The sequence below is a fragment of the Lepidochelys kempii genome, chromosome 4 (genome assembly GCF_965140265.1).
Source record: "Lepidochelys kempii isolate rLepKem1 chromosome 4, rLepKem1.hap2, whole genome shotgun sequence".
NCBI lineage: Eukaryota > Metazoa > Chordata > Testudines > Cheloniidae > Lepidochelys > Lepidochelys kempii.
Window position 1 is genome coordinate 137,652,831 of NC_133259.1, and position 16,291 is coordinate 137,669,121.

General features: G+C 48.3%; 1 protein-coding gene across 2 annotated transcripts in view; it reads left to right on the top strand.

Moving 5' to 3' along the window:
• The first annotated feature begins 318 nt into the window (after nt 1–318).
• The window catches only part of CYP26B1 (cytochrome P450 family 26 subfamily B member 1), a 36,246-nt gene continuing 20,273 nt past the window's right edge, over nt 319–16,291 (top strand). The window contains exons 1-2 of one of the 2 annotated variants that reach the window (XM_073343022.1): nt 319–956; nt 5,229–5,453. In XM_073343022.1, coding sequence (XP_073199123.1) covers nt 753–956; nt 5,229–5,453 — 429 coding nt within the window. In that variant the 5' untranslated portion in view covers nt 319–752. The remainder of the gene's footprint in view (nt 957–5,228; nt 5,454–16,291) is intronic. The other variant, XM_073343020.1, reaches the window with a different exon arrangement.

The following is a 16,291-nucleotide window of genomic DNA, read 5'->3' on the forward strand; positions in this document are numbered from 1 at the left end:
TCTGAAGTGAAGGGGGGGAGCAGCCAGCAGCTGGCTGCTTGCCCATTACTCAGCCTCCCTGCCTCTATATAAACACACACATTGACTTTCTTTTTTACTCAAACTCACATTGAGAGAGGCTTTAACAACCAAACCTCCCTCTTTACAGCAATCCAGTGGAGAAAAGTCTAGGGCTTACAATAACCAGCCTATATATAGCTATATAACTTGCTCTCTCTATTTATATATATATATATATATATATATATATTTATATATATATATATTTATATATATATATATATTTAATTCCTGCTCCATCTCTCCAGATCTTTGCTGAATTATTTCACGATCTAGATAGATGCTATATTTTTCTGGCTTGCACTGGCAGCAAAGAGACCTATAGCATTTGCATAGGGTTTTTTCTTCTTCTTTCTTCTTCTTTCTTTTTAATTTGATTGCACACTCAGAGTTTGTGGGTTGTTTTTTTTTTTTCTTTTTGGCTGTATGCTCTGTAAAAGTTGACTTTAAAAGTTTTCAGAGAGGGGAATCTTATTTTGCTGCTGGTGGTGGGGGGAAGAGAACCAGACACCTCCCTACCCCACCCCCCAAATTCTGATCTCCTCCCCCTTCCCTGCTCTGAGCTCACCTTCTATGAAGCGCTACAGTGGGTGACTTTTGATTTGCCTTTTTTTGGTGCCTGTGTGCGGTGCATTTCAGAGGGTTTGGGTTGTTTTTCCCCCCCTTCCCTCCTCCTCCTCCTCCTTCCAAATATGCTTTTCGAAAGTTTTGATCTGGTTTCTGCGCTGGCTACCCTTGCTGCATGCCTGGTATCATTGACTCTGCTCTTGGCAGTGTCCCAACAGCTGTGGCAGCTGCGCTGGGCAGCCACTCGGGACAAAAGCTGCAAGTTACCGATCCCTAAAGGGTCTATGGGATTCCCCTTAATCGGAGAAACTTTCCACTGGCTGTTACAGGTAAGGATTCCCCTTCCTTCATTTAAGGTGGTCTGGGACAGTTGGTTTGCACCGGTGGGATTGCATCATGCGTTCTCGCAGGAGCAGGGGGCAGATTTCAGAGGCATTTTTATTCTGTGACGGGGCGGGGGGGGGGTCGTTTTCAAAGCAGAGATGGAGGAAGCCTGTCGGTTGGCAACATTTTAGGTCCATGGCAAGCGGATTGCGTTGAGCTGCGGAGTGTTTTCTAGGCTTTCCTCCTCAAATCTCAGGTCGGTTTGAGGCAGGTCTCATACAGGAATTGCATTCGTTTAAATAGAATCGTGCATTTAAGAATCGGGACCATTTGCTGCTGGAGGAGGCAAACAATCTGGACCCTTGAAACGGTGTTTTATTGGCCACTAAAAAAAAAAAAAAGCGTGTCTCCTTCACAAATGATCCCCTCCGCCCAAGCAGAGGGCGAGGTGAACTGTGAACTTTTAAGACTTCAGGACGATGCTGTTTTCACGGCTGTAACGTTGCGGGTCCCATCATCGGCAGGGGCTGGGGTCACCATGTAGGCACGGCTCTGCCCCGATGGGTACCTCTTAGAATTCTACCTAGGGAGGTGGTAGAATCTCCTTCCTTAGAGGTTTTTAAGGTCAGGCTTGACAAAGCCCTGGCTGGGATGATTTAACTGGGAATTGGTCCTGCTTTGAGCAGGGGGTTGGACTAGATGACCTTCTGGGGTCCCTTCCAACCCTGATATTCTATGATTCTATGAATGCCCTTGCAAACCAGCCTGGGAGTGAAAATGAGCCAAGTGGGTGCATAGCCCCTTTAAGGCTAGGACAGCTTCACATTAGTCCGCCAGGTAAAACCAGCTAATTTCTGAAAGAGGAAAAGGAGTATTTGTGGCACCCACGGGCAGCGGGGCGGCTTGTTGGGAAGACTGTCGATTCAGGAGCCATAGAAGGGAAGTGATTCTGGCTTGCAGGTTTCAGAGGAGCAGCCGGGTTAGTCTGTATCCGCAAAAAGAAGAGGAGGACTTGCGGCACCTGAGAGCCTCACACATTTATTTGAGCACAAGCTTTCGTGAGCTCCAGCTCCCTTCATCGGATGCTTTCGTCTGTACCCGTGTTTGCAGTTGTTGCCATAGATTAGCTGTATAAACAGTAGCACTGGGACCCACTGAAGTGGGAAGCCTTTGCAGGTAATCGTTAGATTAACCCGGGATTAGCCTTGCTAAACGCTGAACAGCGTTTTGTGGAATGTGACCACCCCTAGACCGAAAGACCTGGGATAAAGTCACCCCCGGGTGACGTGTGTGCTGGTCCAAGAACTAACTTTTAGCAGCACTGATGAAGTGTAGCTGGTTATTAAGGAACAATCCCCAATACCCCGTGAAAACACACTACAATCTGTTGTCAATAACGAGCGCTTTGAAGCGTACAGACCCTCTAAATTCAATATCCAGGCCGGTCGAGGCACAAATCTGTCGCTTTCATTCACTCCTCCGCTTAAATAGATTTCGACTGGCTTAGGAGGGAACCCGCCTGGAATTAGCAAATGTATTATTTCAAGGATGCTCTAACGAGCAGAGGGCAGATTTCATTGGTTGGTTGGGGAAGAGGCGGCTACACCGGTTTACACGTTCTTGGTTTCTGAGCGGATTCCTCCCCTCGCACAATTCGGTGCTCGCAACACATCCAATGCACCGGGCGGGCGCGTGTGCATGCCGGTCGCACCTTTCCCTCCCCCTCGGACCCCACCAATTCTAGCCATAACACACTCCGGCAGCGCCCAGCCAGAGACCCTCTCTTTCCACCCCAGCCTTGTAAAAGAGGAGAGCTCCAGCCTTCTGGCAGCCGCTAAAGAGTTAACCGCACGCTCTCAATGGTGCTTTATTTTTTAAAGAAATTTATCAGATTTTTACAGGGGGACCAGAAAAGGGTTCTCCCTTTCCACAGGCTCCATCCAAACAGAGTCCAGGGCTAAAAATACAAAATGTTGTATAAATTGGACTCGGCTCGAAACTCCTGCCACATAAAGGCAGCCTTTGTGTTGCAGTGGAAATGCTTTACAAATAACTCTTTATTAATGCCACAAAAAGCACTTTAATTATATTTACGCAGATCAAGAAACAGGGTCACCTGAAACATCGAAAATTCACAACCGCGCTTTTGTTTAAAAATAAACACCCCCCCCCCACACACACACAAACATCACTTCAGGTTGTGTAGCTACAATGGTGAAGCGCGGATCGCAACTTTCTCTTCCAAGCGATTGTATTTAAAGGGGAAGCTCCTTTTGCAAACTTGGTAGAAAGTTTCTCACAAGCGTTCTGAATTTTTTTTTGGGGGGGGGGGCAATTTTTTTTTGGCCGCCTTGTGTCGGACGACTCCTGCCCCTTTTCTACGACAGAAGAGCCTCCGCGCATGTGGGAAAGTTATTAAAACTCCAGAATCTGCAGACGGATTTAGCCCAAGACAATTACACCCTTTAAAATAATTCAGATTTCATGAAAAGTTTTAAAACGTTGGTATCTTATGCAACTAAAATGTGTCTGGAGCAGCAAAGCAAGGAAGGGGGCAGTCAGTTATTTTGGTTTCCTGAAGTGTTCTTTATGGGATACATCCTTGGTCCATTAAATCGGCCCTAATTGGAAGACTTGGTAATTAATTCACCCTGGCAGACAGAGAAGAGTAGCATGAAACAAATCTACCTGTCTTGGCAAGGACCTAGCAACTTACAACCAGTGTTCGTGCTGTTCCCTCTCAGGGTACTTTAAGTAAAGTCTGTGCATTCAGGACAAGGGGGTAGGAACGGGACGCCAAGATCTCAGCACGTTTCTTGTCGGGAGGTAGTGGATAAGATTATACAGCCGGTAATAGGAGGACTCCCTAACTTCATTAGGGCGCCAGGCAGAGAATACAGCGCCCAGGGTCCAGCACTCCCGTCAATTACGGGGTGCGGACAACAGGAGAGCTCTCCAAATTAGCCTGATTATCCAGGGAGCTTGAGTTTATCAAGGTGACAAACACGACCTCTTCGTCCAAGCTTCATGGGAGCCCGGCACCACCCCTGGTAGTCCAGCCTGGTAGGTTTAAGGGCACTTGATTTCTCGCAGCTCTGTAAAGCCGGGGCTAGATTTGTTCGTTCCCCCGGGCTGCCTCAGTCTATAGCCCCCACTTCCCCCCTCCGGTATGTTCCAACAGCCCCGTAGATCGAGATCATTTTACTAGCACTGGTTCCATGCCCCTTAATGGCCAATCCAGCCACGCTGGCCCCGAGTCTCGCTGGGACAGAACCACACGCCCTGCTGGTTTCACAGGACTCAACCCATCCCAGTTACCCCCGTCCAAACCATCACGTTCCCGCATCGCTGACCCATCGCCTCCCGCTACAGGGTGACGTCTCTCCTCGCTGACCTTCCGCACACACCGAGGGCCTCGGTCGCGTCTGACGCCCCAGAAAAGGGAGCCCCCTCCCCCAAGTCCACCTTCTTTCCCCAAACTTCTCCCCAGACCGCGCCCAAGACCTGCTTGGCCTCCGTCCAGTGATTTGTCTCTCCCTGCGCAGCAGCCCGTGTGTGCCTGTCTTTGCATTCCTCCTTGTTAGGCGGTGCAACTCCGGGAGGTTTCTTCTTCTTCTTCTTCTTCTTCTTCTTCTCTCTTTTAAACTGCTTTTCAATGCGTTCATCATAAATCCAAAGGGAGGGGGCTTGTGGGATCCCTTCTGTTGTTAGCCACTGGCTAGTGGCCATTCTGGTTTTAATAGCTGGCAGTTCGTGAGGGGCTGCAAAGTACATGGATGGTCTTGGAAGAAGTTCCTTTGACTGGGGTTAAAGGAGCCTTCCCCCTCCCCTTGGGGGTGAATCAAAGGTCACGGGGGGGTGTGCCTCTGCAGGCCCATAATCTGTTTCCCCCCACAATATTTTCCCGGATCTTTAAACAGAGAGAGCGAGCTTTTGACAGGGATACATTTTCCTGGCTGGGCCCTAACATTGGAAAAGCCAGTACATCGCACGACCCCCCGCCCCTCCGCATCCGAGCGCTGGGAAATCCCAAGGAGCTCCTTGTAGGGCATTCCCCGGCTGCCACCTCAAGCTGGAGCCGGGCTAGCCCGAGGGAAGTGGGGACAAGCGGTGAGAAGAGAGAGGACCCTCCCATCCCTTTACTGACATTTGGCTTTAAATAAAAGTCGCAGAGATCTCAATAAAGGTGTCTGTCTTTAGGGATCAAAGTCGGTGCCTGTTCGGGGCCCATAAGGGATTCTCTGTCCTCAGGCTCAGTGTCCGTGTGTCTGTCCTAGGGTTCCTGCTTCCAGTCGTCCAGGAGGGAGAAATATGGCAATGTCTTTAAGACTCACTTGCTGGGACGCCCCTTAATCCGGGTGACCGGCGCCGAGAACGTGCGGAAGATCCTGATGGGAGAGCACCACCTGGTGAGCACGGAGTGGCCCCGGAGCACCAGGATGCTCCTAGGACCCAACACGGTGGCCAACTCCATCGGGGACATCCACCGACACAAGAGAAAGGTAAGAGGCCCTCAACCCACACTCACAGGGAGCAGCGGGGGGCAGGAGGGGGGAAAGACTAGGTTGCCCCCCACTCCCGGCTGCACGGGGGCAGCGAGTTTAGTGCCTCGTCCACCCTCAAACCCCGGGGTGCTCCAGCCAGGCGAGTGGGCTCCTGTCCCAGAGCTCCCCCGGTAGCTGGGTCCCTGCTCCGCCTCAGCAGGGGGAGAGGGGGGCACGGGCACTGCCCTCCCCCAGCTCCGGGGTGGGGTGGGGTGGGGCAGCAAACTTGTGACCCTGGGTCCCCCCCCCACCCCCGCACGTGGGTGCCCCCAGCAGAGTCGCAGCGTTCGGATAATGGAACGCGGCAGGGTGAGCGTTCGAAATTCCGAACGCTGCCGGCTGGCCCGCGAGTCCTTTGAGGAATTTAAAAGGGCGATGGAGAGATGTGAGTGGGCCCGGGGGGAGGTGGTGGTGGGAGGACAGGGCTGGCAGGCGGCTGGTCCGGGCTTCCCCGCAGCTCTGCATCCCCGCCAGGAGAAGGGCGATCTCCGCGGGGCTCAGCAAACCAGGGCCCGCCCGGCCGAGCTCCAAGCTCGACTGCTAGGAGGGCGATGCTGGTCGAGCTCAGCCCAGGGCGGGATGCCTGCAGCCCCCGCTTCTTTCTGAGGCGGATCGCGGGCTGGGGATCGCGGGGAGGAGATTCGGGATCGTCAGCGCTTCTGGATTTATTCGTGGACTTACTATGGGTCTGTTGGGCGGGGGGGGGGGGAGGAGGAGGGGAGGAGAGAGAGACTGGGGAGGACACAGAGCGGCACATCCCACCCCCCTTCCTGGGGCTCCCCTTCCCCAATTGCAGCCGGTGGCACGTGTGACGTGAACCGCTGTAACCTGAAAACCGATCCACTTCTGTCCATCAGCTCCCCTCTTAAAAGGGCAACGCCAGGGCTGTGCCATGGGGAGAGAGGTGGGCGGGGGAGGCTGTCCCTGTCCCTGTGAATGAGAGGGGAGAAACAGCCTCATTAGTGATCAGTGACGTTGTTATTTCAAAGGCGCAGGATGGTGCTGCCCCGCCCCGAAGCCAGGAGTCAGAGAAGCTGTCTCCAGCCAGCACCCACTGGTCCCTTACAGGGTGTTTCCAGCAGTCTCTGGCTTTCACCTGTGCTGAGCTCTCTCTTTTGTTATAGAGCTTCATCAGCATGCCGGGCATTGCACTGAAGGCAGGAGGCCTCCTAGGGCTAGGTCCTGATCTCAGTTAGGAAGGGTTGAAATCAGATGCTGTCGGACTGACTTCAGATTCTGATTCCCAGACCGACCACCAGGGTAACCTGGGAGCAGAACCTGTCCCTCTGTCTTCCTCTGCGACCTCTGTGTAGCCCAGCATGCCAACAGCTCCCTCATAATAATACACCTGATCTAAGCACGGAGGAAAGGGTAATTATTAGAGTATACACTGTAGGGAACCATTGCCTTCAGGAGAATTACCCTGGAATAACCGAGATTAGGGTCACAGCATTTGCTCCACCCTAGAGTTTACAGTCCCAGGCACCAATCCTGCGGTGCGTTCCTTGCAGGCAGAATTTCTGCTCCCGGGCGGAAATTCTACACAGAGCTCATGGCATGATCTGGGCGTTAGCAGACAAACACTGGCATTCGGGCCCGTAAGACACTGCATTAGCAGGAGATGGTGGCCTGATCTCAAGGTAGTGCAGATTTGTACTGTGGGTTGCATAGATTACAGAGGGGCAATTGGATCCCCCTCGTATCCTTTGATTCTCACCGCAAAATAGGCTTTTTCTGACCTTTCTTTCATTTGGACAGTAGAATGAGAGACAAAATATATAAGACAATAACCGTTATCTCACAATAGTGCTGCATGCTGAATGGACCCCGGTATTGGATACTGTTGCATACTGAAGACCCATAATGGTTTATTGACCTTGCCTTCTCTAACATAAACACAAAGGTGTGTGTGCGGGGGAACCCTACCAAAACAAAATACTCTTCTCTGCACGCTTTCCCCACTGGGGAGAAGATGAGAGATGTTAGTCCCATCTCTTAATGCACTACTGGAAGATGTTCGGACACTCCGGTGATGAGCACAGTATAAGAACCTACACAGAGTTGAGTCGAATTCATTATATCTGATTCCAGTTTGCAAATTTGATTTGTTGTGGGTTATTTTTTTTTTTTTTTTGTACATAGCAATGCGCCCCATTGTAGTATCAGGATGTGGGTGTGATACTGCACACAAAAAGAGATGACCCTGCTCCCTCTAGGATGGGGGCGTCGCTTGGGATGTTTGAGGGAGAGGAGAGGAGGCCTGGTTATACATTGCTGAAAAAAGCGAAGCTAACTTTGGGACGGCTGCAGGAAGGAAACCGAGCTGTGCTGAAGCCTGCAATTTCAGCTCTCTCAAGTTTCCTATTGAGGAAGGGGGCAGAGTCAAACAATTACGTGAAGGTCTGTCTAAATATTTTTTTGTTTCCCTTCGGGAAGGAAAGATGTTTCTTCTTTATTGCAAACAAGGGGGGGCGTGAGGACCTTTGGCTGAAATCTCAGTAGGCGGAAGCTTTAATAAAACCATGAAGTTTAGACCTCAGGAAAAATTATAGAGGGGTCGGGGAAGAGAGTAGGTTGTGGGAATGAGGTAATGGAAAGGGAATACACTTAAAAGGTCTTTGCACCTGCCTATAGAGCCCTTCAGGTTTACTAATGATTTGTACCTCAACTGAACACTGAGGCGCTGACATCAGAACTTGACTGATAAGCATTTCACAAGGGGAGTTTTCCATCCTATGCCTTTTTTCTCTCTCTCTCGACACATTAAACCAGTTACTTTATTTTTACCGAGGGGGAACAACATCCCCTAGATGCAGGCCAAGTTTTGTGAGTGTGGGAAGGGACGGCATGTTAAGATCCAAATTCCCCAGCTCCCATGGTTTGGTTCCACATCTGATCCAAAACTTGGGGGCCTATTTTCCAATTAGGATGTGGCCAGAACCTTATGACACCAAATATTCTCACAAGATTTTGACTTGAGCAGAGTTGAAATCAAATAAGATTTTGGTGTCATCCGAACCCTATACACTGTTTCCTGAGCTAGTCTACGCCTACTTTCCATTTGAATTCTGGCTGACATCATAAATAAAAACAAGCTGCCTTCAAGGATTAGGGGCCTGGGGAATGGGGGCGAGGGAGAAGGGAGAATGAGAGACATTTTTAAATGCTAACCATTTTTTAATGAGGTATTTTCTTGTGGTGACTGTTAAGCTTTCTCTTTCAGTAACATCCACTATTGTACCAATAGATTAAGCTTGCTGGATCAGTTTCCTTTGAAAAAGTTTAGTCTGGTTCCCTTGCCTTCCCTAGTCTGCTTTTCTCTTAATTATTGTTTTCTTGATTGTCAGCATCTGGTGTGTTTCACGACCTTAGGTGTGTGCCCAAGTGATTTCCCTGCATCAGTGTAACTATTTACCTGGCAGTCACTTGAATAATATTTTTCCATGCACACAAGGATGTCCTTGCCCTGGATGGGAGGCAGTTCCAAGTAAGTTACTCCCTTGGAGATCAGACAAACATGTTTCAAATAAGAAGAAAACAAAGATCACTTTGTTCTTGGTTGTATCTCTGTACTCTGGCTGGAGAAGACAAGATGATGACCAGCCCAAGGTCCTATCAGGCCAGGTGCCCTGCCAGAGATGGTAGTCTCAGGTTTCTTTTGGATAAAGCAGTCTCGCTCCGAAGCTGCTATTTGTTTGGCAATTATTATTATTATTTTTTAACTCTTCTCATCCTGCTATTGGGGTTGAAGGGAATGTTAGCAAGAATGTGCTTCAGGGCTTATGAGGAAGTGGAAGCCATACACTTAGGACAACTTTAACAATCTAGGCTATGTGGCAGGGTTTCTCCGGTGCCTTATCGACAGAAGATGATGTGTTACATCATCTAGTCTATCCCCAGTGGAGTGCCAAATGAAGGATGATTGTTCTCTGCAGTATTCCTCTCCTATGCTTTGTCCATTCCAGGTCATAATGTCTCAAGCAATGAGAATGTTTTAGGTGAAGCAGAGCTACTGGGAAGTAGGGGTTAGAAACAGGATCTGGGAGCTAGGTCGATTAGGTACTTCTGTTCTGAGCTTTGCCATGCGATCTTGGATCAGGTTCTTTTCCCAGCCCTGCCACAGCCTGTGATCTTGGACAAATCACTTGATTTCTCTGTGCTTGAGGCTTTAATCTCTTAACATTTGTAGAGGGCTTTGAGATCCTGGGATGAAAGGTGCTAAAGAAGAACAAAGTATTCTTATTACGCCATATTAAAAAGTCTGTAGCTATGGCAGCTCACGGCCTTCCCCTCCCCCATTTATTAAGACTCCTCCGCAAGAGGTTGTCCAAGTGAATATAAACTGGCGAAAGCTCGCCTTTGGGAAATTCACTTATCAGTCTTTATTGGAGTGTGCACCTGTGGCTAAAGAAGCAGAACCAAACAGCTCAGGGGCTGGGGTGGAAAGGTGAGAAAGGAGCTGTGTGCAGTGTCCTTGGTGGGACTGCACACTTCAGCAGTCACATCTGTTTATGGCTGATATCAGCAAAGGTGGCTTCACCCTTGGCCCAAGATGAAACCGAGGGATAAGAACATTTGCAAGCCCTGGGGGCCCCAGATCAATATGTACCTAGCGGTTGTTACTGCTGTTGGATCACAGGGTTTGCACTGAAGTCAGAGAAGAATGCTAGCTGGCTTTCATAGAATCGTAGAATATCAGGGTTGGAAGGGACCTCAGGAGGTCGTCTAGTCCAAGCCCCTGCTCAAAGCAGGACTAATCCCCAACTAAAATCATTTCCAGCTTTGGGCTTATGCAGCAAACTAGCACCAACCCCAGGCACCCACGTGGAGGGAGCTTGTAAATATACAGTATGCCACTTCAAACCGAGCACATGAGAATGAAAATAGCTACTGTAGCCGAGGCTCACACCTGCTAGGGTGTGTGATCAGGCACAGAAAACACTCCAGTGGGGCAGCTGTTACAAATACAGGAGCTAGTTTTCCCGGCTGGGGGATGCTGTTGTAATGTTGTTGTTGTTTTTTTATCATAGCTTCTCAGAGCCCGTCATGGACCAGGGCCCCATTGTGCTAGGCATTGGACAAACCCAGAACAAAAGAACAGCCCCTGCTCTAAATTGCTGTCTGTCTAAGCATGAGACACCCCTTTCCCGAAATCATATGCTGTCTCCATAGTAGGCAAAGACACGCTGTTCTTCCATCCCTTTGCCAGTACAGGATTGTGCCCTGCACCACAGCACATTTGTTTAAGGACCGGATTTTTCATAGTGGCTGAGCATCTGTCTCTCCCACCGAAATCCCGGATGCTGATCACTTTTTAAAATCAGCTTCTCAGTGCCTCGGTTGATAGGAGTTCTTGCCACTGAACAGTTCCACACATGTCTGCCGGATATTTAGTTTATTATTTTTCCTTTGCTCAGTCTTACCCCCGGGGCTATCCCTTCTTAGATCACCCTAAACAATTCTTCTCTCTCTTTGGTGTTACCCCAATTCAGTCTCTGAAGTGCTTGTCAGACTGATGTCATACCCCAGGCTTGGTCATCCTCACTGCTCACATTCACTCTATTTCGAGGCTTCTAATAAATCCTTTCAGTCCCTTGCTCATTTTTCAAAAAAAGAAAAGGAGTACTTGTGGCACCTTAGAGACTAACCAATTTATTTGAGCATGAGCTTTCGTGAGTACTCCTTTTCTTTTTGCGAATACAGACTAACACGACTGTTACTCTGAAACTTGCTCATTTTTGTTACACTTCACTCAGTTCCCCTTAATGTATTGGCACCTCTCTGGTTCCTAACCACTCAGAACTGAATACTGTGTCCTCCATGCCATAGAGAGAGGGCACTGTTTATATATTTAAATATTATAGACTGAATTCTATTCTCATTTACACTCGGACAACTCCACTGAAGTTAATGCAGTTGCTCTGGTTTTATACCAGCGTATGCTAAAGCAGAATCGGGCCCTATGCATTTTAGGGTTGGCAAAGGATTTGGGTCCTGGGAGGACATGACCTCAAATCCATATTTACCTGTAAGAGATGAGTAGAAAAATCTGCTCTGTGGTGGGGTTTAGAGGAAATGGGTTTGTGTTTTCTAAAATGTGAATGACCAATAAGGAAATTTAAGTAACATGAATCACATGCTTCTATGAATAATAATAGTCTCTGCAGCCAAACTTAGCTCGCAAAAAAAAAAAAAAAAATGAAATTGCAAAGGCTCTCAGCTCTTATGCTTCAGGGCATAGAGAGGTCATCCAATTGGGGTCAGGAAGGAATTTTCTCTTGCATGGGGTAGTATTGTATAAGTAGGTGCATTATGGGGTGAAGGGTAACACCTTCTTCTGAAACATTCAGTATTGATAACAGGATCCTAGTTTAGACAGACTCTTGGTCTGTTCCAGCATGGCAGTCCTAAAAACAGACAGAGCTGGCTCAAACCCCACCCCCTCACCCCAAGATGGGTAGAAGTCCTGGACCCTGGGAGTTCTGGAGGAAGCAAACTGTGGCATAACAAGTGGCCTGCTTTGTCTCACTGCTCCGGTGTCCAAAACTACAGCATTCGTTAACACACCATAGTTAATGTTCTGCCTCGAAGGCATACAAGTGTTGAGCTTATTAGCACCAAGCAGAAAGGTCTGAGGCTTTAATATAGTTTGCGAGAGGATTAAGAACACAAAAGGGGCCATAAATTTACAACCAAATACAAACCAGCTGCTGTGGGAAGGGGCAAAGGGAGGGGGGTGGGAAGGTACCTTTTCCCATCATGAAAGCCCTGATCCAAGTTCTTAAAATATTTTACGTTTCCATTGAACCCTTTCGTCCTTGTTGCCATGGAGTATAAATCATACGGCGGAAAGGAAACCATCCCCTGCGTCCTGAGCCAATGGGGCCAGATCCTCAGCTGGCGTGAATCAGCATGGCTCCATTGACTTTTCAGCTGGTACATCTGTGGAGCCATGCCACTTTGCACCATTAGGGGATCTGGCCCAATGAGTTTTAGTTCACATGCAAAGGGCCTGATGCAAAGCCCGTTGGAGGCAGTGGAAAGGCTCCCATTGACTTCAAAGGGTGCAGGATCATGTCCCGACTGAGAGATTGTCACTGAGGCTGGCTCCCTGAGTTTAGACCGGATCTGACTCTCAGAGAAAATCCAGGGTAACTCCAGTGGCTTTCACAAAAACACCAGTGTGGATGTTGCCTTTTTTGCATTTTCATATGTCTTGCAACCTTTAAGGATGCTTTCGAGTGCAATCCCTTTGGTCATACGCCAGCAATCGTACAGATATCCTGGGAGCACAGGCCTCTTTAAGCAGGCCACCTTGCGTTCCTCCACCTTCCACTAGAGCCCTGTTTAACCAGCTTGGGCAGTTGACTTCCCTTCTCTGTTCCTCCATTTCCCCATCTGTAAAATGGGAATGAGGATTCTGATCTCCTTTGTAAAGCGCTTTGAGATCTGCTTATGAAAAGCGCTATACGAGAGCTGGGTATTATTACTATTATCCAAAGATGCCAGAAATCCTCTGAGACATCTAGAAATTTAAGGTAGTGCTTTACCCCAAATGCTCTTTGCCTATCCTGGAAACACAACCGTCTCTAGGGTGCAACATGGCAGTGGTTCAACAGTGTACAGCAACAAAGCAGGACAGGGAGTATAGAATGCCATGTACAAATCACAGAGATTGGGTAGGAACTTTAAGTCATCTAATCCATCCTCCACTTCTAAGTTTCTCAACTACCGACTCTATTTAGGTTGTGTTATCCCACTCCTCACTTAGACTGGAAGAGTGCTCTTCCAGTCTAAGGAATCTTGCTGTCAGGAAGTTTTTCTTGTGATTCTGCTTCCATTTTCCTGCTCTTAATTTCATGCGGTTACTTCTAGTTGCATTATTCTCCGCTGCCTTGCGCTGTTCTTTACGCCTGTGCAAAGTGCCGAGGGAATACTCCCAAGAATGAAGGAATCTTAATTATCGATGGAAATTGAAGCGTGATTAAGCATTAGCACCCGTGTACCGGGATAAATATGATAATTGCCAGGGATGTGTTGGATGTAGCTCTTGGGAACTCTCCCCTCCTGCTTGAAGATTCAGACAACAAAGCTGAAGTCCAGGCTGGGGTGATGTCCCCGTCTCTGATGGAGTCACCCTCATCTTTGGATCCTGCTAATCCATCCCTGCCTGGTGCTCATAAGAGCACATTTATTCTGCCTTTTAGAACGGGCCAGATTGCATTACACAACAGATATTTTCTCAGGGTTGGAGTCTCCTAACCTACTATAAGGGCAATGGACAGAGAGACGCTGGCTATTATCCTTCCCAAATACACTCAATGGGATTCTCTGCTACTCCAAGTCTAGCCTGGCGTCTCGGAAACTCACCCTGGAAAAAAAATCAAACGATCCATCTGGGCTGGGGGGCCCTGGGCTCCTTGTTAGCTGAGCAGCAGCTCTTGACTGGGGATCGGTGTGTGAGCTAATTTAGCTTTTCCGGCCACAGGTGTCCCTGCAGCTGTATCACCCGGTGGCCCATACCAGTGTGGGTCACTGACTTCACCAAGGATATATGTTGAAGGTTCAAGAGGGGATAAAAATAGAACCCATGTTGCTGAGTGAGGTTAGGGCCCTGGTAATATTGTGACTTATCAGACTTAGGGAAAGGCTTTGATTTCTTGGTGCTCTAGCTGCATTTGTACATCTTGCTGGGGAAAGGGGCTGGATTGACAGCCCTGGGGGCCTGTATTTATCCACAGAGCAGGTACAATACAGGCAGGGTTGGGGTCACTTCTCCCTACATGCTGGCTTAGTAATGTGCTTCACCGGAGACTTCAGTCTCCCATGGTCACTGAGCCAGGTGGGAGGATTGCGGGGGAGGTTGGGATGTAAAGCATGACAAACCGGGACTGGACAGAGATGAGAGAGCTCCCCTCATCTAGGCGAATGAAAACCCTTTGGATGGGTCATAGCATTGGGCCGCTGCTGACATGTAGGTTTCAGGCTTTGTATCCTGATCCCCATAAGGCAGCCAGTCCCCATTTCTGACGGACGCTTGGAAAAAAATGACCTATGTTGTTAGGGCCTGATCGACAGTTCACTGAAATAGTGGAAAGACTCCCATTGGTTTGGATGGGCTTTGGAGCAAGTCCTTAGCCTTCAGAACCAAGGAAGCAGTGGGTTTTCAGGACAGCTGATCGGAAATTGGAAATATCCATTAATTTGTTTTCCTTCCAAAGTGGAACAACCCTCCCCCCGAAATTTCCCACGAAATGAAAATTCTGAAAAATTTTCAGCTTGAAACTATCAAAACATTTTGTTCTGCTAACGCTGAACTGTTTTGTGGCAGTTGTGTTGAAACGTTACATTACAATATAAAATATTTATCTATATTTGTAATTTATAGCTCCAGTATAGTATTACAATTTTAATTTTAATAGGATATCAAAGCGGAAACAAAATAAATGGAGACGAATTGAAACAAGGAAAAGTTGGAATGGTGCATTTAAAATTTTTCCGGCCAAAAATTTAATTACAACCTACACATTCCTGCAAAACATTTCCATGCCGATGACGCTGCACTTTCCGATGGAAAACTGTTCTCTCAAGAATTTTCAAACCAACTCTAGCTTCCAGTAATGGTCCCTTGAGGCCGACAGCAACCTCTTTGGCTTTGACCCTTGTCACTTGGGGTCCCTACTGCAACCGGATTCACTGCTCTCTCATCCTCCCCTGGGAGAAATTTCTACATTACACACCCCACTGGCAGGCTCAGGGAATGCTGGGCTTTGATGAGCAAACTCCGTGTAGTTCAGATTCTTAGCTTCCACCTTACCAATGATCTCTCAAGAGGCTGTAAATCCCTCCAATAATGTATTTGCCAATTGATGACAATATACCACTGAGGAAGATGGGAATGGGGGATGGGAAGGGCCGCTCTAAAAGGCTACTCATCAATTCCGGCATGTGGCACATGGCATCAGTCTTGTTCAATGATATTCCAGCCAGCGGCTCTTTATGATGATCTCTTGCACAGCACAAGTGAGCTGTAGCTCACGAAAGCTTATGCTCAAATAAATGTGTTAGTCTCTAAGGTGGCATCAAGTCCTCCTTTTCTTTTTGGAAAGGCAGTGATCAGCCTCCTATCTTTGCTCTGTGTGTGTGTGTGTGTGTGAAATGAAGAAGCCCATTTATGTACATTTCCAGGGGTAAAAATAGCAGCTGAAAAAGTATTTTTCAAGTATTTTTCTTTTGAACACCTTTGGCTTGGCGGCCTTGCCTGTGACTGCTCAGTGCCCGGCAGCATCTTACTTTGTTTTCCCTTCCATTTGAGCTTGCGGTTCCATAACCACTCCTGCTCGTGAGCCTGGCAGCCAGATCTGAAAATATTGGTATGTAAGATTTGCAAGGTCATTGAGCCATCAAGTCGGGTATCCTGCCTCTAGCCGTGGCCAAGAACTGATGCTTTGGAGGAAGGAGGACATCTACTATAATGTGGCTACAATTGGGAAGGCAGGGTTGGAGCAAATACTTGTCTGGCCCTTGACTGAGGTGAATAAACCTCTTGTGTCAAGGTTTAGAAACTGTTTGGTGTTTCCTGGGCTCATGCTGAGAGCAGCGGGTAGCTGAGACACAACCACTGTAGCCAAAGTAGCCTTTGGAGCTCAACAGAGAGTGTTGTGTTAACATGCCATCAGCTTATTCATTTTCTAGGACTGGACCAACAACTCAGGGGAGGCAGGGAATACGAACCTGTCCTAGCTGGCACCGGCTCCAAACATTGCAGGGGCGAGTCTGATGGACGCAGGTCATGC